The sequence below is a fragment of the Trichechus manatus genome, unplaced genomic scaffold (genome assembly GCF_000243295.1).
Source record: "Trichechus manatus latirostris isolate Lorelei unplaced genomic scaffold, TriManLat1.0 scaffold00066, whole genome shotgun sequence".
NCBI lineage: Eukaryota > Metazoa > Chordata > Mammalia > Sirenia > Trichechidae > Trichechus > Trichechus manatus.
This window is the reverse complement of record NW_004444002.1, coordinates 3,333,042-3,356,422: the sequence shown is the minus strand read 5'-3', so window position 1 is coordinate 3,356,422 and position 23,381 is coordinate 3,333,042. Positions and strand designations below refer to the sequence as shown.

General features: G+C 41.0%; 1 protein-coding gene across 2 annotated transcripts in view; it reads right to left on the bottom strand.

Moving 5' to 3' along the window:
* Positions 1–204: 204 nt before the first annotated feature.
* GRIA3 (glutamate ionotropic receptor AMPA type subunit 3) overlaps positions 205–23,381 on the bottom strand; it is a 306,229-nt gene continuing 283,052 nt past the window's right edge. Inside the window, exons 14-16 of one of the 2 annotated variants that reach the window (XM_004379586.1) lie at positions 8,064–8,178; positions 5,188–5,435; positions 205–476 (exon numbers count right to left, since the gene is read on the bottom strand). In XM_004379586.1, the coding sequence (XP_004379643.1) occupies positions 5,190–5,435; positions 8,064–8,178 (361 nt within the window). In that variant the 3' untranslated portion in view covers positions 205–476; positions 5,188–5,189. Of the gene's footprint in view, positions 477–5,187; positions 5,436–8,063; positions 8,179–22,833; positions 22,949–23,381 lie in introns of those variants that run through there. The other variant, XM_004379587.1, reaches the window with a different exon arrangement.

Below are 23,381 nucleotides of genomic sequence, written 5' to 3'. Positions count from 1 at the left end.
TTTAATCAGGAGGAATTAATTATTGTAGCTAAGATGGGCCTATTTGCTGAATTGGAATTTTAAATTTGTGTGTGTGTTTGTGTGTGTGTGTGTGTGTGTGTGTATTAAAGAATGTGGTGTTTGTATAATGTGCAGTGGTATCAAAGAATGGCTTTTGTTGAATTGATTTTTTTAATAAGATTTTTTTTTCACATACTGGAATCTTGCATGTCCATTTTTTTGTTGGTTTTTATTTTATTTTTTTTTCAAGCAAAGCAAAAAGATTTCAATGATGGTTTGCATTGTCGCGAGTCTCAGAGTGTTCCTTAAGGCACTGAAGGAAAACAAAATCAGTTTTTCCTATTGAAAGGTCATTGCACCATCAGCAATATTCGTGTCATGCCCGACACCAAGGAGAGTGAAATCTGGCTCAGGATCCTTGAAGCAGCCATGTTTTCGGTGATTCCTCTCGTCACATGCCTCCAGTGGGAAGGGATCTGCAAAGGCAAAGGGACATTTAAATCTGAAGGGGCTTTCTACTGGGAATTCAGAAGTTTCTTATGGTTCAGTCTATCTTGGAAGAAAATCATGGCTGTTTTCTCAAATTGGCATCTCTGGGGCTGCACCCCGTTCGACTGGCTTTATGCAAGAGGTCTGACTAAATTCTTTAGCTCAATGCAAATGCTTTGAAATAGGTTAAATTAGGTTAATTCTCTACTATATACATTGTGCTAAGGAATATACAGGCAATGCATGACGTCTAACTCAAGACTTTAATCACTTAGGATGTAGGTATACTAGAAAGACTTAGTGGCATTTCAATACAGATATTCAGGACAACAACACTTCATAGCGTATTCTAATTGCAGAACCTGTGATAAAGGGCTGTTTACCTACAACGGAGGGTAAACAGTGTTCTCTGGCTTGTTGGATTGAGATCCATTTCGACTATGAGAAGAAAATTTGCTGCTCATTGCCAGAAAGGTGACAGTGTGTTTCCCTCAATACCTACAACCTTAGTTATTAAAGCTTGAAAATAGCACAGGACTTTAAAGAGACAACACATACCAGGAAGAAGACAGAATAATGATACCCACGAAGGGACTCGGCATCCACTGGGGTCTTTGCCCTGACATTATGGGCCTGATTGAGATGCTGATGGTGCCATCCTTTTGGAGGGGATTAAATAATAAATTCATTTGCCCCTGACTCTGAAAACTGAAGACCACTTTCCTGCTTCCTCTTCAACTCATCCCACCGTCCTTTTTCTCTACGCTGATGGGACATGTCTTTCGTTCCAGAGCCAACAGTAAATTATATCCCATATGGGTGGCACAACCACTATCTACCACTGGCCCTGGAATAAGTATCTGTAAGAAGAATGTCAAAGATGCACCTGAAGGCCAAAAGCCCCAAGGGGGGCAGAATAAGACTAACATGGAAGTGGGTAAACCTTTTCCTTGGAACCTTTAGAGACCTGAGTCTATCTATCTGTTCTATCTCAGAAGCTTGGAGAAGTTTTATATCTATGGCAGAAAGATCGAAGACCTCCTACCCCCAATTAGCCATGGGGTATCACTAACTCGCTGCGTGAATTTGGGAAAGTCACCTAACCTCTTGGTGCCTCGCTTCTTAATTTTAAATGGTGATAATACTGAAGTGTTATCACTGAGGTAAAAGTCCTCTGGACATAAGGAACATCAACACTTCGGTTATCCAGAATGGTGTTTCCTCTTAACATAAGATGAACTCTTTTAAACAGGAAAACGTCTCCAGCAAGAATGCCTACACAGAGGCTGCAGAAGGAAAACTGATCATTTTGAAAATGGATCGCATGAACAAAGTTAATATTTTCTAGGGAGACTAAACAGAACAGAGTTAGAGGGAAAAATGGAAATCTTTTCCCTAACTGAAGGCATCTTAAGATCTTGAAAATGAGAGGAATTTCAAGAACACTGTTGAAGAAAACCAAAGAAGCCAAAAGTTGTTCTGACAACGATGAGGAAAGTGGGAAGAATAGGAGAAGCTTGGAGATGTTTTAAATAGTCAGGCCTTTCTTCTGAGGTGCCTATGGGTGGACTCCAACCTCCAACCTTTTGGTTAGCAGCTGAGCATGTTAACTGTTCGCACCACTCAAGGACTCCTCCTGAAGAATTACTGGTACTATGGAGCCCTGGTGGTGCAGTGGTTAAGAGCTCGGCTGCTAACCAAATGGTCAGCAGTTCAAATCCACCAGCCACTCCTTGGAAACCCTATGGGGCAGTTCTACTCTGTCCTCTAGGGTGGCGATGAGTCGGAATCGACTACAATGGCACACAGCAACAACATAGACCTCTAAGGCTGTCTCTGATAATTATCAGTAGAAGCGAAGTTTCAGGGTACTTCTCAATCACTGTGCCCCTGAGTAGACCCTAGGCCATGTCAGAGAACTGGAAGCCTAAGAACTAGGTAACAAATTAGAAGTTGCTAAGTGATATCCCAGAACTTCTTGGAGAATAAAAGATGAACGGGTAAAGATCTCACTCTTCCCTTAACCAACATTCCCCTAACATTGCATCACCCAACTGACTGAGGACGGCAGAGAGGCTTCTGTTTCCTAATCTGGCCTGCTCTGTGCCTCTTGACTGACACATGTAAGGTCTTCCTGGCATCTTCTGAGGCTTTTCCTTCTTGTCTTGAGACTTTACACAGAATTGGAGGACGGTTTTGTTTGCAAAGGCTCTTCCCAGATTTTCTTTCCGTCTCTTCCCAGGGATGGTTGCCAAGGTGCTGGCTAACTGGGACGTAGCCACATTGGCTCAGTGTCTATTAAAATGTAGTTTTTGCCTCAATTAGCCTGAATTTTGCCTCACAAAAGTAGATCAGCCAACATGACCAAAGGAAAGCCAGAGAGCCAGAAGTTGTGGCAAGTTCATTTCTGAGGCTCGTCCCCGAGGTTTAATGTTCTGGGCCTCCCCTTTAGGACTGCAAAATTCTGGCCAGTAGAACAAAGTTTTGCTGATTCCAATTTTCTGTTTTTAAGTTACATTCTGAGATAATTTTCTCTAGAATCTTCCTACTCCTTGGACAAGCAGCATTAGCACTACCTAGGAGCTTATGAGACATGTGGAATCTCGGGTCCCACCCCAGACCTGCTGAATCAGAATCTGCATTTTAACAAGATTCCCAGGTGATACACATGCATGTTAACATTTGAGAAACCCTGCTCTGGGGCCTCAACAAGAGACTGAGACTATAGTTTTTGGGGGATAGAGACCTAGATTCTCAGATGGAACGGTTGATGATAAATAAAGAGGATTTGGAGGCTGAGCCCCAATACCTTTCCTTTTCAGAAAGATTCTTTCTGGGGAAAGTGGGAGTAATGGAATATACAATCTCATGAGGCGTGCATAAGGAAGTGGGGCATCTGGAGACTTGGTGAGGTCCCTCAAGATGTGATTTTGTGGCTAAGTGGGACATAGACTTAGGATCTATTCTCCATTTGACAGAATTCTATTGGGGTTTCAAGGTTCCTGGCGGCCACCAGGCCAGGTGGTTAGAGGCAGTATGGTTTAGTAAAGAATACAGCTGTACTTGGTTGTGTTGCCTTGAGCAAATCACTTGATATGGCGGGATCTTAGTTACCTCAAAGGGAAAATACTATTTGGCCTATTTTATCTCAAATGGGGTAATAGGTGAGAGCGCTACACAGATTTAAGTTGTATTATTTATTTGGATGCCAGTACCTCAGAATTTGGGATACTTAAGCTAGGCTGAAATTGCCCATGGATTGTCCCGAGAAAAACCAAATAATGTGCACAAAGCTGTAATGGGCCTATATAAATTACTCAAGAGTAAAACATGTTAAGGAAACTGGCACATTAAATGCTTGCATGCAAACAATGCTAATTACAGATGAATGCATGTATTGTACACTCAGCAAGGCAATGGGAACACTTTGCAGTGTACTGAATACACACGCTGTGGCAGAAGGTTACGGTCTGCAGCAGGAACGAACAACCAGCAAATTCAACAAACTAGATGATGCTTTCCATCATGAAGACAAACAATTTAATTGGATTAAAACGTTATTAAAGAATTGGCTGAATTTAGATCCTTAATGTGAAATACAAGAAGGGCAAAACACAAATGCATCTGTAGAAACTTAAGCACATTGAGATTTACTCATGGGGTCAAAAATCTCCCTCCTGAAATGAGGGATATAAAGTTGCTAATTGCTCCGTTCCACTTCAGGTGGGAGTGTTAGTGATGACAGATGCACTTGCAGGTAACAAGACTATATGCCAGAATTTAGATGTTATCCTGATTCAAGCTGGCCTTTGACTACGTCTGCGTTACCGGTGGAGTCTGGCCATAGCTGCCAGAGCAGGTATCAGACAGACTCATCAAAGTATGGACTTGGGGGTGGACAGCAGCAGGGAGCCTACACTGTCCTTTGGGAGACACTTACCTGAACATGGTTTCCAAGGAAGGGACAACAAAGGGACTCGAGATTAAGTAAATTGTCTCGGGCTTAAACTGATTACTTAAAAGAACCACAGCTCCCCTATGGAGCACTGTACTACTTAAGGTGGCAGTGCCTCACTTCCATTCCTAAGTTTCACACCCTTCCAGAGCAGCTGCTTTCTTTAGCTCTGCACCGTCCAATACAGTAGCCAGTAGCTACATGTGACTATTGAGCACTTGAGATGCAGCTGGTATGAGTTGAGATGTGCTGCAGGTGTAAAATACATGCCAGACTTCTAAGACTTGGTATGAAGAAAATAATGTAATATATCTCATTAATAATTTTTGTATACTGATAACGTGCTGAAATAATATTTTGGACATATTGGGTTAATAAAATAGGTGACTTGGATTAATGTCACTTGTTTCTTTTTCCCTTTTTAACGTGCTACTAGAGCATTTTAAGATTGTACGCATGGCTCACATATGTGACTTGCATATATTTCTTTTGAACACTGCTGCTCTAGAGAATATTTTTTTCTTTTTGGGTCGCAGACCACAATTTAATTACAACTATGCTATTGGAAAAGCATCATTGCCTGACAAGATAGCACAACCATTGTTTTCAAAGAATCAAATGGTTACAAAGAATAGACAACGCTTGAAACAATAAACCAAACTAAAAACCAAAGCAAGAAAAGAAAGAACGAGACTAACATACAGCAAAGTAAGGCTGATTAGTTTACTAGACCTTAACCGTACCCCTAGATCTTAACACTCTCTGTTCCATACACGTTGTAGCCTTCTCTGTATGTAGCGTAATTCTGAGTGTTGGTGGCAGGAGCAGGTTTAAAGTTTTGGGTGTTCTTTGTGAGTTTCATGCGTTTGGACTCTGCCCGTGATTTGTAACAGAATTCTATCAAAGCCACCATCATGGCCAGCCCCAGACCTCCGACAAGTATATAGAAAACTCCTGCCACATTGCTCAGGCTCAGAGCGCTGGTCTTGTCCTAAGAGAAATGAACAACGCGATTAGTTCTTGGGGAAAGCAAAGGCATTGGGACATAATAATACATTACAACAGCATAGGATAGTTCTAAGTTGTAAAATAACCAAACATTGATGTAAGTGTTATGACTCAACCCTGGCAATTGGCTGATGTCTCACAATGACCAGAAAGATGGTAGATTGTGCTTCTGTTGACAGTTGTGATCCTCACCTAAATGTTCTTTTATCTGACTCCTTAAGTCCCTTAGTACCTCAAAAAGGTGTTCAACAACTAAATAAAACAGCACTTGGCCATGGGAACAAAAGAGTAAACACAAGCACAATTTATTCCTCTGCCAGCCAAAATAAACACCATTTGCCAGACTTGAGCTGTGACGTAATCTCTAGAAATGTAACGCTCTTTTCATTAGGGAACTTGAAGCACTCTTTCCCCTCTCTGCCCCGCAACACCCCTTTCTCCCTTGTCCTCCCTGTGACAAACTTTGCCAGCTAGTCTTTAAGGCACCAGGTGAGAATATTAGAGGTTCCTGATATTCTTATCTGGGGACTTATTTCACAAGAGTTTGTTTAAAAAGGGTTAACTTTCCCCTTGCCCCCAGTGGCTGAGAAATTGCTCCCTTTGGGGATTGGTAGCTAAGTTCTCATCCTAATTAAAATCAGGGCAGCAAGTCTCTGTGCTGCCAGAACAAGGGTGCAGCACAAAGAATTGGCTCCATTCCATCTTCCTGAGAGTTTCAGGAAATCGTCAGGAGGACCCACTGGGTCCTGGATTGACTCCATACAAATCAGAAAGCTTCTCCAGGAGGCTGATGGTTTAAAAAAAAAAAATCCAGCTAATTTTTAACTTTTACTCCAGGGAGTAAATAGTAGAGAACGCTAATAATCATAATAAAAAATACTACACTTGTCTACATGTAGGGGGAGAAAAATCAAGGAAGCCGGTCAGTGACTTTCAGGTCGAACTGTGCAAATCTGACTAAGCTATCTGCCTGTATGAAAAAGCAAAAACTGAACTGCTGAACAATGGAAAGATAAAAGGTGGTGCCTTGAGCCCTACCTTGAGGTAGGACACACCAAGTGCCAGGAGTCTTTCTTTGAGAAAAATAAAATAAAATAGCATTTTGTAGTCTTTTTAGAGGGGATGTAACCATTTTGCTGCTGAATGGAATTGAATGGAATATCAATTGTTAAACCAGTGAATTGAGTTAAATGATAACACAGTGAGCAGATGATGGCCATCGCTGACATTCCACTCTCCATGGCTCAGCTAGTCCTGATATCATTTAAAGAATTAAATGCAAAGACTATATGGCCATGTCCTTCTGGTTCTATTTTCACAGGCGCCAGTCCTGAACTTTGTTTACCTTAATGAAAAGGCCAATTGGAATTGAACCGCATGGTTGGAAAGGGGGCTGCGGGAGTACCTTATGTCTACGACAACCTTGCAAATAGTCACTCTCCTAGGATGAATGACAGTTAGCTAGACAAGTAGCGTGCATTTCGGTCACGTAAGAAGCAATGCATCGTCTCCTTAAGGAGGCTGGTGAGGCTATCTGCAAGGATGTTCTACAGTCCATTAGGAAATGGACCAATTTCTGGTAACCCTCCCTCTGCCATTAGATTTTTATACATATGTGGTATTTAATGGGGGAGAGCTGTCCTTTGCCATAGCCCACATAAGCTCTAGCAACAAGAACAGTTTCAGGTTCCATGTATGCAAGTTTCACAAGAGTTACAGCATTCCCTGATGTGGGATGTAGAAAACCAGTAGCAAAATGGTTCACTGCACAGGGAAAATGAGTGGCATTTGATGAAATGAATTAACTGATACCACAATATTAGTTCAAAACAAGGAAAGGCAAAAATTGAAACTAAAAAGAACTTCCTTAGGGGAGCGAAGGGGGGCAGGAAGGAGGCGGGGAAGAGTGTTTCATGCTTATCAATGTGATGTTATCCTGACAATGTACACCCTTAAGGAGCATGCGGCTAAATTTTAGAAATATTCTGTACAGAGATTCAAATGAGACCTTTGGAAGAGAGAAGTGTGACAGACTTAATGTGATCTGAGATCCAAATAGATGCTGAACTCAGTACAACAGCAGCTGGGACAACACTAGTCATTCTGCTTACAGAGCCCAGTCTTTTCTATTTATTTGTTTGACTGTTTTCAGATGGGATCAACATAATATCTTAATAACCAAAGGTATTTACAACTACAAAGTCTGAAACTGTAAGAGGTTAAGAAAAAGTACTGTCACAATTGGATCTTTTTTTTTTTTTTTTTTTGAGGGGAGGTCATTGTTGTTGTTAGATTTTCTCTTTGAACTTTCGAAATGTGAAATACAGTAAAACCCCCTTATAACACAGCTCATTATTTTACAGCTTTGGAAGTCTGGTGGGCCAGATTGAGTTCCCTAATCACAACAGCAGCTCTACTGAGTCAATGATTGATGCCATGTGGAAGACCGTTGAGGCTGGTGTTTGCCTTATTCCTTTAGCGCTGGTGTTATAAAGGGGTCCCACTGTGTCAGGGAGTGTGTGTTGGGAAGGAAAGCTGTTTTAGGGTGGAAAATAAACAGTGGGTCAAAATGTGATTGCTAATCAGTACAAAAAGACCTTCAGCGACTGACCTTACTCCCGGAGTCCTTGGCTCCACATTCCCCCTTATCGTACCACCATTTGTTTTTCAGCTTGTCTAAGATGCCTTGTTCACTGAGTTTCAATACTGCAAGGTTTACAGGCGTTCTTCACGTGGGAAATAACATAAATAACATTATATTATGTTATTTTATGTTATTCAAGCTTCAAACTATTTTAAAACTATAGAAAGCGATAAAGCAGGGGGCCCTGGCCACAGAGTAATTTTAGACACTGCAGGCAACCCTGAGCATTACCTTATAAAAAGTTAACACTACAGCAACGCTATATTTACCAGGGCCTGCCCATATCGCTTTGAGTAATCGGCACACACTGTTAAATGATGAGGATAGAAAAAAAGGCACTCCTCAGGTAGGCTGTGTGTGGTGAGGTGGGAGTCTCCCCTCAAGGGACAATCGTCGGCGGCAGCTTGCAGTAGCTTTGTGACGGAAGTGTGTTAGGTTTGATCTAACCGGGTGTCTTGTTGTACTTCCAGACAGAAAGCAAGTTTTATGGGGGAGTGGGGAAGGGGACAGGGCCAGAAGGAGAAGACTTTCCATATTGTGTACCGAGAAGAATGGATAGATCCAAACAGAATAGAAAATAGAGTCTATACGAATAACATGCCTTCTAATTAGTTGTCCTTTGTTATACACATCTGTTGCCCAGCTGAAAATGATCCCAGAGAGACCTGTACTATGTACATGTCCTTACTGCACAAGCATGCTTTATGCATACTCTGGTCTGGGTATGAAAGGTGTAACTTGGCCCTCTGACTTTTGGGTAAGAGCTGTACTTTCAGCGATTGGAGAACTAGTCTATGGATTGTTTTTGAGTTACTGACTGGCTGTCTGATATGGTCATCTTGTCTATGGTCAACTCAGATCATCAGAGAGTTGCCTAGATTATTGAAAAATGGATTATTAATACAGCATGGCCTAAAATGGCAAACTGACTCTGCCACGGTTGGGTAGCACCATAGAGGGATAGTCTAAGTAAATTGTTCTAGTAAGATAAGACTTCCTCAGTTGAGAGGTTGATACATCCCCAGGAGGCCAGGCCACCGCTTCTTAGTCCTCCACTTAAAGTATGAGGGCTACATTCGGAGCCACTGGGCAAACACATGAAACCCTACTGGGCTAGCTCTATTCTGGCCCTAGGATAAAGATTTTATTCTTTAGAGATTGTTTCGTCAGCTGTAAAGCAGGAATAATAACCTTTACCCTGTCTCCTCTCTAGGGCTATTGAATTTTAAATGAAGTCTCTCTGATAACTCTGGATAAAAAATGTACTATACAGAAACCAAAACCAAACCAGTTGCCGTCGAGTCGATTCCGACTCATAGTGACCCTATAGGACAGAGTAGAACTGCCCCATAGGGTTTCCAAGGAGCGCCTGGTGGATTTGAACTGCCAGCCTTTTAGTCAGCAGCCAAGCTCTTAACCACTACACCACCAGGGCTCCGTATTGTATATAGAGGGTGGCATAATTCTATTATGAAGCAATCAACCACTGTGTGTTCAGATTCATGTGAAAAATATTGCCAGTACTAGTGCATGTTGGTTTGAATGCCACCAATTTAAAAGGACGAAAGCGGACAAATGTAGGTAACCATAAACATGCCATAGAATTTCTTTGCTTATTTTGGATAAGTCAGACCCACCAACATATCCAGTCACTGACAAGGCTTCCTCTAGTCACAACGATCTGGCCTCTATCATCCCAAGTCCCCAAAGCCTATTTCCTTTCTTCCTCCACTAGCTGTTGAGAGTGGACAGGCCATCTCATTTTGAGATATTCTAAGAAATGTGCCATCATTTAAAAATGATATGCAATTTCAGAGTAGCTGAGATCTGAAAAACTACAAACCTTTAGTGTCAGGGTGGTGACATTTTCTAGGGTAGCACAGCGCCTGGCAGCCAGAATATCTGCATTTTGGATATCACCAGGAAATTGGGGTCTTCTTATACTTTAAACGAGTTCCTTCAATCAATGCTCAGAACCCTAGGGTTCTCAAATGGCAACCAGAGTTGCTTGGAATGCAAAGCAGCAAAATATACTCAAATGGAAGTTTTGAGCCTCTTTATAAGATCTTACTAGCAATGAAAATCAAATCTTAGACTTTTAAAGGACAGACAGGCCATCTATAGCCCAGTGTTGGAGCTGCCTTCTCCCCTATTCCCCATCATCTGGCCCCCTTCTCTCTCTTTCTTCCCCCTATTATTTTTTATCTTGTCATTACCATCTCTTCTCCATGCTATGCCTTAAGCTAGGCACTGGGCCCAAGCTTAGCAATATGGCAGCTAGCTTGGGTTGTAGAGGGAGATGTTTTTCAATGGCATATGGGTGACCGAGTCCATCAGGACCACAGGGAAAAGTGCAAAGCATTTCTCTTCTCCTTTCTGTACTTCCTCTTTCTCATTGCAAAGGGTCCAGTATCCTCATGCTGCTCTCTTACTAAACCCTTACCGGGCTCTATCCTCCCTGAAGGTACTATGTTCTCTAAATTACCCCATTCATTCTTCAGTACTGCTGCTCTCACTAGATCTCAGGAACACAGTAGTCTGATTAAACACATTCACACTAAGGTCTAAATAGAGAGGGTCCATCCTCCCTAGAGATCCTGGTTTGTAAAGACGTTTGTCAACCTTTAAGCAAGCTGCCTTGTTAGAAGTGTAGCGTGTTAGTTTCGAGTGGTGGTTCTCAAAGTGTGGTCCAGAGACCCCTGGGGGTTCCTGAAACCCTTTCATCGGAAAGTCTGCAAGGGCAAAACTATTTTTATAATAATGCTAAGGCATCATTTGCCCATCTCACTCATTCTCTCCTGAGGTACAGTGAAGTTTCCTGGCCACCACATGATGTGTCATATCATAGCAGACTGGATGTAGAAGCCGAAATGAGAATCACTTTCTCTTCTATTAATCCAGATATTAAAGACATTTGCAAACATGTAGGACAATGCCACTCTTCTCACTATTTTTTTTGGAAAAATATAGTTATTTTTCATAAAAGTATGTTATTTATATTAACATATATGGGGTTTGTTATTGTTATTTTAAAAATGAATGAATGAATTATTCTTTTAAAATTCCTCGGTTTTAATTTCTGTTATGGTAAATATTAATAGATACAGCACACATAAACAAAATCTTTTTGGAGTTCTCAAGAATTTTTAAGAGTGTAAAGGGGCCCTGAGACCAAAAAAAGGTGGAGAAGCACTGGTTTGGAGGTGAGAAGGCATTCCCTGTGCCTACTATGGGCTGCCACCATCCACTCTTGCCAAAACCCAGACTCAGTAAGTCAGCAACTTAGCATCCTACTTCTGACAAAGGGTCTATCCCTATCTTAGGCCATCTAGTGGCTTCCACAGAATGGCTAGTAACTGTTCTCCCTCCCATGGCCTCCACAGTGACAGAGGAGGTTACCTCAGACCAGAAGTTCTCAACTGGGGGCAGTTTTATCCTCCAGGGGACATTTAGCAATGTTTGAAGTCATTTGTTATTGTCACAGCTGGGAAAGGGGGTGCTACTGGCATCTAGTGGGTAGACGCCAGGGATGCTGCTAAACATCCTGCAATGCACAAGACAGCCCCCTATAACAAAGAATTATCCAGCCCCAAATGCCAATAGTGCCGTTGTTGAGAAACTCTACCTTAGAGCATTCAGACCTCGACTGAGATGCCCCGGAACTTTAGAGAAATCTGACAAATGATACACTTCTACCACTTTGGTCTTTGCTTGGAAAAAAAGTCACAGGGCTTATGAAATCTGGCAGGGAACCAATGTGTGTCTGGGAACTTCTAAATAAAAATGGGGGAGACAAACAAACATATCAAGCAGCAGCACAGCCAAGGAGGATAAAAGCTGTAATCAGAAATCACAGATAATACCACTTAACAAGGTTAGGATAGCTGCCAAGAAAAAAGAGAGAAAATACTTTAAAAGCTAAATCTCCTAGAACTCTATGTTGCTGCAGGGTTGAATAAATTCTCGAGATGGCAGAGAAAAACTGATTTTTTCCATATAATTTTCTCTCTCTTTGTACCTTACCGTATGTATTGCCAAGCCCTATCCAAATCAGCCAAAACACACACACACACACGTTGATATTTTGAAGGAAGCGGAACGAGGTGGGCAGTTCGTTATTTCAAATGTTACCTTCTCCATGAAGCCTTTCTCTCTCCCCTCCGTCATTTTCTACCTTGCCTTATGATTTATGCCCATGTCCTGCGTCTCCCACTAGACGGTGTGCTTCTCTAGTGCAGGGACCATGTCTTGGGTATTTTGTATCCCCACTTAGGATAGTTCTCTCAATAAATACTGGTTGAATGAATAACTCTCTTTTGACATTCTGTTTCTCAGCCCAGTACCTTCACATAGTTACTATTATAGTTATTATTTTTGGCCAAGTTTAATGATAACTCCAAGAAGGAAGATTTACGGTCTCTACTTTAGAAGTAAAGAAATGGAGCCGCTGATAGGTTAAGCAATCGCCTGCACAGCAGATCGTGGGGCAGGCTAGAAGGCAAATTACTATATAGCCAGCTCAGTACTGTGCATTCTCCCATGGAACATACAGAAAGGGAGCAGCCCTCTTTATTTTTGCTCTTCAGGCTTGGATATTCATAATGATTTTTTTTCTTTCGGGACCACCACGCTCTAAAGAACTATCAACCTCGCAAGGACAGATCTTACAGCTGGGGCCTTTGACTGTGGTGCGGCAATATGTCTCCAGGGGAACGTTTCAGAGCAATTACTGCAGGCCCTGAACTGGTACCTAAGAGAATTATAAGTCAGAAATATTTATCGTACTCACCTCAATAAAGAACAGAACGAATTAAACAAAGTAGGTCAGATTCCTATCGTGGAAATTAGGCATTCTTCCCTCTGAAGGGCTTGCTGTGACAGAGACTTGGGTGAGCTCACTTAGGGAGAAAACAGGACAGCTCTGTGATGGGATTTCAGGGGGTCTGGGAATGTCCCCCTGTCCAAAACGAGTATTTCACACCTTTAAGTTTGAGCAACATTCCTCGTTAAAATATAAATCTTCCTGAGAAATGGTAAATGAAGCAGAGTAACTGTTTACAAACTACAACTCTTTGTTCCATTTTGTTTGGAAAATGTTCATGGGGAAAAAGAGCGTAAAGTTTCTTTAAGAAAAAGTTTAACTGCAGGTAAGTCATACAAATATACGGATCGCTTAGCCAATGGAGAGGGTAAGAGTCATTTGAATGAGATATTTGTTTAAAAGTATGTAAAGGTAGTCCTGATCTGGGATTGTAGGATGATTCCTGAGTGTGGAGTGACATCTGTTACTTTTTAAAATTTTATATAGAGGGTAGTAATATTATTATGGAGTTCCTGGGTGGCGTAAATGGTTAACACGCTCCTCAGAAGAAAGGCCTGGTGATCTATTTCTGAAAAATCAGCCACTGAAAACCCCATGGACTGCAGTTCTACTCTGACACACACGAGGTCACCATGAGTCGGAGTCGACTCCACGGCAACTGGTTTTTAACATTATTATTCATAATGCTTTGATAATGAGTTCTACTTTTGAAAACAACATAATTGGCTGATACAAATTTCTGCCTATCTCAGCCATCCACACCTGGCGCTAACTCAGCTGCAAAGGACTGTGCTCACAACCCAAGGCATCCGTCCCACAGGTGGTGGTTTTCTAGATTCCAGGCTCAGTTCCTGGGAAGAACCACCCAGCTATTTCAAAGCCTCAGTGTTATCCTAGTGACGGCAAATGTTACCTACAGAGGCGTCTTTAGGATTAGAGGAACTAAGAGAACCTTTCTTTCTTTATTCCGTGAAAGCAGAAAATGTTTCTTAAAAAAAAAAACAAATTCAATAAAAATGTTGCTATATTTCAAAAGAAGTGCCCAATTTATTTTTAAATTTTGATTTAAAAAAAAAAATACCTAAAATAAAGTAGCTTGGAGGCATGCTGGATTCCTTATTATGAACAAAGAAATGTTGAGAGAGGGATGTGAGGGTGCTGAACTTTCCCACTGGAGACAAGAAAACTTGCGCCTTGTGAATTAATGATCAAGTTTATTCCTCCAAATAATTTGGTGATCCTGGAAGGGTTTAGAGAGGAATTTGTACTATGGATATGGCTCTGGGCCTGAAAAATATAGGAACTCAGGGTGTAATACAATTTATCTACCCAAGAGACTCTGGGATATATTCTGTTCTAAATGGCTTCACTTCTCCTTTCTGAGCAGGGATACCTAAAGAGCAAATGTCTGTCTAATTAATGATGCCAGAATATCTCCAATGGTACCCTTAGGAGGGAGATATATACGTGTAAATATGTAGAATATGGAGAAAGACAAGGAGGTCACAGAGAAGTAAAAGAAATACGTGAGCAAGGATGGTACACTTGCATAGTTAATTAGAAGCCTGCTCTAACAACACAATATCTGGATGATGAAAATGGAAACTTATCAAAACCTAAGCTGGAAGCCTTCCCCTAACCCTATCCCTTATCCAAACTCTACTCCAAGTTACTAACAGTTCCTTCTTGGTACTTAGTAATTTTTATGGATAACTTTTTAGAAATATCTCCAGCCCTGTAGAAGGAGGTTATCTATCCTCTTTTTCACTGGTTCTTTTACTGAAGATACTGTAGGCTTCCATGGCAACAAGTCACCTTTCCTAATCACACATTTGTCCCCTAGTCTTTTCTGGAGAGCCCCTAGCATCACTCAGGAAATCACAGCCGTATATAGGCAGGCAGCCGCAGATAGATATCTGCCCAGATAGGTCTTGCTTTATTAAGTTGAGGCCAACCTATGACCAACCAGGAGAAGATTCTTTGATGGACCAAAGGATTTACTATAAGGTCCTTTCCATTCCCTTCTGTATGTAAACTTGGGATATGTGTAGGGAAGAGATTTACCTCTCCACAAAGCAGCTGTTAGAGGCCATGGCAGTTCAAAACATTCCATAGAGTGACACTAGAGTGTCTTGGGCCCTTAAAAAAGAAATCCGTATCCCCTTCTGTTCACAGGGGTTTCTGGAAGAAGGATTTGAGGAGAATGAGGGTTTAAGTTATTTTGTTTCTTCTACCCTTGGATCAGCCTGAGCTTTCTCTACAAACTGGGAGCATGTGTGCGTATGACTGCTGGCATTACAGGTATCTAGCCACCCCAGCGACCCTCATTTCACAGGGGCAGCTACAGTAATTTGCAGAGTTACACAGTGCTTAGCTGCTAGCAGCTGCCTCTGAGAGAGTATTTATATCTATGTAGTTCACAAATGTAGCTCAAACCTATTTAACTCCTTGCTGATGGGATCATAATTTAATATAAGTGCAAAGAGTAAATTCAATAATGCATGCGTGTAACATTAGGAGTTGAAAGCTGTAAGTCATTTCATTAAGGATCTAACAATGCCGTGATTGAAACCTATTGATGAGCATCTGTGCTAAAGAAGCAGCCCCAGAAGCAACTTTTAGATATGTGGGTAAATCCAGTAGTATTTCCAAATGTGAACTTCTCAAATTCAAAGCAATAGACCCCTTGATACCACGGGTTATGATTTTCACTGATGGATTTCTGCCAAACTGGGCCTCTGTCCAACCTCCCCCTCTAGAATCTAAAACCATTATGGGTTGTGGACTATTTTACACAACCTAATTTGTCTGGGAAGACTTCGTACCCAATTTGTCCCTGATAGCTAGAAGGAAGGGGCTTAGGGAAGATGCCAAGTTCTTTTTAAGCCAGTTTTGGTTAAAATGTGGCCGCAGATATTTTCCCAAGTAACATAATTGGTATGATTCACTTTGAAAACCTGTTTTAAGAGCCATTAAAATCCAAACGATCAAATTTGGTTGTGTTTTATTACATATAATTCTGTTTCCTTTAGTTCATCCCAATGACACTAAGAAAGAGGGGTATAGACTGAGAAGACAGAGAGAAACCAATCTTCACCAGAAACTCTATGATGAGTGTTTCTGAAGACATCTATTTCATTCCCCTGACTCTAGGCAAAATATGCATTTGAGAGTTCAATCTGATAGATAACAGCATCTTCTTTTATCCCCAATAGACATCCCTTGACCATGATCCATAGAAAAATAATCCATCTTAGCTTACACCCAAATAGACCACAATAAATGGAGTCCATTTATCAGATCTGAAAGCTGACTACTGGTTGCCATGCCAGGGCACATACCACCTTCTTCTAGCATGCATTCTAGTATCCATACATCTGCATCCCAACAGTGATGCTAGACAGGGCACACTAGAGATCTTACTAAATATATATATATATATATATATATATATATATAATATTAAAGTAATGTTTGCTATTGTCTTTGGTCTATATTTTGATAAATATTTGCTTCAAGGCCAGATGAAATTAAACAATAAGATGAATTCAGCACTTGGACCACCCTTTTCCACCTCTGACCAATAGGGATTTGTCTCATGTGCCAAGGGCCAAATGCTATACCGCTCTCTAGGAAGTCAAAAGAGAACGTATTTCAATTGTTCTCCATAAAATAAATCTGCCCCCACCCTGCTCCACCAATCCCAACTCCCACCCTCACCAAATATATTCCACTTGCTTCAAATGTTTCAAATCTTTTCCATGGCTGTCCTACCTTTCAGACAGTGTGGTTCTATAACCATCCCTCCAAGGGAGGGGAAACCAAAGGTTTGGATCTTAGAGGGAGCAGAAAAGGCATAGACATACACCTTTCACTGTCTGCCATGGCAACAGTGTCTTTCCTCCTGACAATTGTATAACAGCATTCTTACCTTCAGGCTTTTCATTCCTGCTGCTCTTTCTGTAGCTCTGGTGTCGGACATTTGGTCATTATTTGTCAATAAGAAACACATTCAAGTTATCAAGATAACACCAAAGGCAAATAATCGTGTCCTAGTCATAGAAATCTGTATTAAGGCCACACAGTCAATTTCAAAAAATCACTAGAATACCTTAAAAAATGTTTTCTTTCTAGATTACAACTTTTTTTTTTCCCCCGGTGGTAAAATTTATTCTTTAACACCATCTGGTAAACGCAGTGGCTTTGGCAGCCACTGGACTGGTTCAGTTCTTAAGGCAAAAAAGTCCCTTGCTTGAAGCAGCCACTTGAGAGAAAGTGAGGGTTTGCTCTTGGGAGGAAGACCTGAGAAGACCTGAGTAAGTTCAAGGAGCAAATTTAGTCACTACCAGGGAAGAAAATGGTCAGGTTCTTCATACTTCCAGGAAGCAGTACCAGCACAGAGACATGCAAACCAACGAAGAGCATAACGTACTCACCCTACTCCTTGATCCCAAACCACAGTCTCAGGAATTCACGGGAACTTCTGTTAAGACCCAGGGAGTGCCATCGATCTGCAATGAGTCTTGCCTACACATATAACAGTGTCAATCAAAAGTCATTGGGATCCATCTTAACCCTGGGTATCCAAAATGTCTACCTTTAGGGGTGGCTCCTGCCAATAAAAGGTCCATCTTGTTGCAGGTAAAAGGCAGATGCAGATTCATATCCGTTACTCAAGGCCCAAGAATGTCAAAGAATTCTGGGTGTGGAAGAGAAGTGGTTAAGAGACGGTGGCATAGGAGAGGAGAATTGTAGACATACATGGAAGAAGAAGAAATACACACAAAACTGAAGATCTCATTTATATATATGGGAAATACAGTTCAACCTCATTCATCTATGTACCACTAAATAAGAAGCTGAGGGAATTTGGAAATGGGCTGTCCTGAAGTGTAACTTTTTACTATCTTTTAAGAGAAGGATTGCTAAGCAAATGCATGGAATTTAGGAAAAAAAAAAAAAGATTGCCAGTGATAGGGACAAAAAACATGTTTGAATTTCTTATGAGAACACACTTTTTAGGTACTTTAAAAGCAACCATGTGAAAGGAAACAAAACAAATTTTAATTGCAAGCTACTTTTTGAATCTATCAAAACAAGTTCTCCAAGTTCTTCCCTAGCCTCACATTTGTTAGTTTATTCTAACCTAACTAACCTGTTGTGGATTCTGACTCATAGCGGCCCGGTAGGACAGAGTAGAACTGCCCCATAGGGTTTCCAAGGCTGTAATCTTTACCAAAGCAGATTACCACATCTTTCCCCCACGGAGTGGCTGGTGGGTTTGAACCACCGACCTTTTGGTTAGCAGCTGAGTGCTTAACCACTGTGCCACCAAGGCTCCTTTAGTTTATTCTAATCCCTATGTATTTTCGAAGATGATAAAACTGCATTTCTGTAGCACTATTTCTATAAGTCATAATGATCATCCAATCATCTCTTTAAATAATGAAGGTTTAACTGCTTATCCTAGTCTCATCCCTTACTTCTCTGTATGCCTTACAATTTAAGGTACGTATGGTACAATTCTCATTGCAGTCAAAGGGTTCAGAATGGTCCCATTTAAAACATTCTGTTCCAATGTTTCCAAAAGTACACAAGTATTACTTGTCAGACTATGTGTGCTGATTTTTCAGCTTGGAAAATATGGGCACTGGAAATCTACTTAAATCCTCGGATAGAATTAAAGCCAGGTACAATTCTAGGGTAAGTGGAGTGGGGTTTGTAATACCTTGCAATATCAAGTCACCCCAGGCATGGATAGCTTGTTTCACTGACCCGAACCCCTCTCATAAGGTAATGACAGATGGGAAGGCCAAGCTGGCACCCTTTACTCAGAGAATGAAGCAGAGTGAGTCGGGGATCAGGAGAATGTGAAAGTCTGAGGCAGCAGACAGCTGTGGAGGGCAGCTGATGTGTCTGTGTGGTAATCCATCAGCTAAATCTCCGTTCTGGTGTGATTTACAGCGACAGACTTTCACTGGCTGTGTTACATACCCCTGGTGATCAGGGTTTATCGCTGAAACAACCTACTGGCTCTTAACTACAACATTTGCACACACATTGTAATAAGGCACTAACCCAAAAGGGTGATTTGCAGTTCGCAGGTTAAAAATTCCCAGACCACAGCTCTAATTTCCATGATCCTTGCCTGTGCACTTATAGTCCATCAAGGAAGGATCAACTCTGCTTTGTTTAGGAAATAGATAAGACAAGCAGTATTTGGGTAGGTAGCCTGTAGGTCTGGGTCAGTGACTGACCTTGCTCTTAATTCCTTATATTTGGAAAAGAAAACTAACACAAATAACAATTTCATTAGTTTAAGCATGTGCATGATTAAAACAGCCTGAAAAAATGCTGATTATTTCCACAGAAGAGTAAATTTTCTAGAATAGGCTGAGAACGTGTAATGTCACATGCCAGAGGGGAAAAGTTCAACAATTTAATATAATTGCCCATTTATCATTATTTAAAGGTTACAGGAGAGAGACAGAGAGATAAGTTATACAGGTATTTCTCCCTCTCCTGGTTTCAGAGATAATAGGTGTGAAAGCATTTTTGAAAAAGTAAAAGCACTCATAAATGTCAGGCTCTGTGATTATTGTCATTTTTAGTAATCAGTACTGAGGGCTGGAATGGCTTAAATATGCCATTTGCCTTGGAACCAAGGTGGTTGAGAATGAACCTGATTCTTGTGGAAACACATCACATACCATAAGATTCACATTGCTCATTGGATGGATACATGTAATAAATTATCTTCTGCAATATTATCACAAAGAGGTGACCCTGAAAGTCAGAAGAGATTTGTGACACTATTAGCTGTGTGACCTTCTCAAAGTCTCCACCATCTCTGGGTCTCACTTGTTCTGTGAAATGATGGTATATTCAATAGTTAATTGTCGTATTAACTGGGGATAAGATACAATAAAGAAGTGTAATTCTCAAGCCATTTCACTAATACAATAAAATGTCACTGATTGGGACTAAACAGAAGGGAAGGATTGTCTGAATGAGCAAAGAGAGGCTGAATTATAAAATAGGTTTGAAGAATGACAGTTTTATTACTTTAAGTCTAGTTTGTAATTCACACTGACTATAAAATGTTGCCTTAGTGGAGGTCCTCCTGAGAACTACTTTAGTAGATAGATTTGTACTGACTATGATAAGATCTAAGAAATGCTCTAACATTTGAAGAGTTTGTTCTCTTAAACAAAGATTCAAGTGGCAATCTAATTTAAACTCTTCATTTGCTTAGCAAACCTCTCTTGTCCCCATCCCTGACAATATGAACTGCAGACTCGTCCTTGTCCAATTTATCACAAATTATGAATTATAGGGCTCCAAATTAATGAGGTTTCACTGCCGTTTCTACCTCCTTCTCCATTGATTTGTTTTTAGCATCACACCAAATAGTGGTAAAACAGATTCAGATTCATCTCTTGCCCCTTCTCTTGCTCACTCCCAGAAAACAGCAGGTAGCAAGAAGGAAGACGATAAAGACAAGTTCCTTGGTAATCCAGAAACAGAATAAGCGATCGTTGGATATGCAGCATTGATCATACTATTATCCATAGCTGAGGAAGGGGTTGAGTTATTTCAAGAGGTTGACTGGCGGAGTGACCAAGAAAAATGATTTGAAAGAGGCCTGGCAGGTAGCACTATGGCCAAGGAAACTGAAAATATTTAAGATATACTGAAATAGTTTTCTATTTGCAAATCAGATAATCTGGAAATCATGGGCTGGCAATAAAGTTACTTGATAAACACTTTGCAACAGTATCAGCTGAGGAAAAAAAAAGCTTGATTGCTGGTTGTAATTAACAAATAGCTGGTCTAAAGTTTTAGGGCTCTTCCTGATACCAAAACATCTGGGTGAAGGTAAGAATTCAGTGACATATGTGCAGTTTTTTATTTGTTTATGTAACATCAAACGTCTGGTTATTTGAAAACTTCTGGGTACTTGGCATCATGTGGATGTGTTAGAGTCATCTTGATACGGTCCATGGCTCCTTTGTAACCATATTGAGGGTGAATGCTGAATTCCTGAGAGCAATGTGTCCACTCCAGGTCAATTTTCGCTCTGCAATTCACTTGAATGATACAATTAGGTTCTTGTGGCCTGCTAATTACATGAGAAAAAGACCAGGAAGAAGGTGCTAAATACTCTGGGCATCAGGTTAGTCATTGTAAAACTGGAATGAGCCAAAAGCTTGGCTAAACTGTCAATGTCATCAGTTCACAGTGGTGGGAAAGGAAGTTACTGCTTTTTGACACATAGTAAAACCTTGATTAATTGGAATCCATGAGGGATGAATGGAATTTTCAGTAAGAATACTCATTTTGTTTCATTCTTGGCTAATAATTTTTTTTTCTTAAAATGCTTGTATCCACTTTCTCACCTCAGAGAAGCAGCTTCTAATGTTTGAGGGTCAATCCAGATGGAAAAGAGACAGGAGACAGAGCTGACTGTGACCTCACCCCAAGGTCATCTCTTGGCAAGTAATTTTAAAAAAAATCAATTCCTTGCAGTCTTCTTTTTGGGTACTATTGATGCTTTCTCATCAAAATGGAGTGCTGGGGGTGGAGGGGGGGGGCAATAATTCAGTTAGTTGGCGTACTGGTTAGTTGAGTTCTGGTTAATCAAGGTTTTACAATAAAAGGTCTCCCAGTATCTGGTAAGATTATGTGCTGAAGAAAGTTGTTTGAAAATTTATTTCTTTGAAAGTGCTCTGGATCAGTGTTTCCAAACCCATATTCTACTGCAGACTGGCAAACTAACTTTTCCATCAGGGTTCTGAGGAACAGAGAGGGAACGAGAGGAGCAGAAGTGTAACCATTGTCTCTGAAGGAAAAATGTTTTGGCTTGCCTGTCTGTTGGTCTGTGGTTGGGAAACACTGTTCTTCACCTTAAGATGCCCATGGTATCTCGGTTGTACAAGAGCCGATCTTACAGGCTTCAATATAATTCTCATGCCCCTTGGACCATGGAGGATTCTGTTTTCAGGTCCTCTCCTGTACTTACCCAATGTGTCTTTCCATCGCTTGGTATCGTGGCTTCTGAGCTTGCCCCTATCTCTTGTTGCTTGGATGATGGCTATTCATTCTTTCTAGCCCTGAAGAGCGTTAAGGAGCCAAAGGAATGCCATAAGATGGGGTTTCTCATGATGGCAGCCTGGATAACAATTAGACCTACCCGAATCAAGAACATGGCTAAGGAGAAGCCAAATCAGGGATTCATGCACAAATAGTATCACAGTTAAGCGACGCATTTGTTTAAAATATACAAAATGTCTTTGCAAACTCTATGTATGGGATGGCCTATTGAAGAAAGACCCCATTTAACTTGAAACCGACCTTGTTCTTTTGGCTTTCAAGTTAAATGGGGCCTGCTTAAATGGACCATCACATATAGAGAGCCACATCTCCTCACTCATACACATAATTGAAGAAGCCAACCCTAATCAACTAACCAAACTCTGTGAGCAACCATCATGTTCTCGGGGGAAAAAAAAAAGGCTATAACCTGACTTTTCAGTAGATGGATCTGATTTCTCATACCACTCAGCTGAGGCAGGTGAGGACATCCTCACAGGAAAGCCTTGGACTCTTGAAAGCCTAGGGCAATGAAACACACATCATGACCTTCATAAGGCCACCAGTCTGGTGTGTGAAGGGAGGGAGAGGGTGTGGACGGGAAGCCTCTGTCTGGGAGTTTAAGAAGGGACCCAAGTTAGATCAAAAATGTGCGCAATGCCCTGAAGTCTTTCTGGTTCCTAAAGCTGCCAGGCAGGGGAATAACCTGGTCCTTCCACTTTATGTGTGAGTCTTGTCGTGCTCTCTCCTCAATAATAAGATAACAGTCTTGCCGATTACTCGTCACTAAGGGTACCCGGTTGTGGTGACATTGAGGCTGACCTTGGAGTCACCGCCCCCGCTGCCGCACTCTCCTTTGTCGTACCACCATTTGTTTTTCAATTTGTCCAAGAGGCCTTGCTCATTCAGTTTTAATACTGCCAGGTTAACAGCATTTCTTGAAACGATAAAACATAACTTGTAAGAAAATGCACAAATGCTTAGGAAATCGTTAACGTATAAAAAGGAGCACAAGAGGACAAATTGGCTAAATTTCACAGAACGTGGAGCTATAAAAATGTCTGTACAGCAAATACAGGGTTAAATATTGGAAGGTGGCATGGAGGATAACATTTGCTCAAAACTGAAGTGTGCGGGATGGGGAAATTGTCTTTGAGAAAAAAAGTAACAAGAACACCACATCCATGCAATTAACATTCGTCACATATGGCACCATAACTAGGCTTTTACCATTGAAATTGAAAAAGCCGTTGAACTGTAAAATTGAAACAGCAACAAACAGTCAGAGAGGACAACACAGAGAGAGAACATTAAAAAAATGGATGCATTAAATAGATGAAACCATCATTTACCGTCTTGTTTAACTCCAT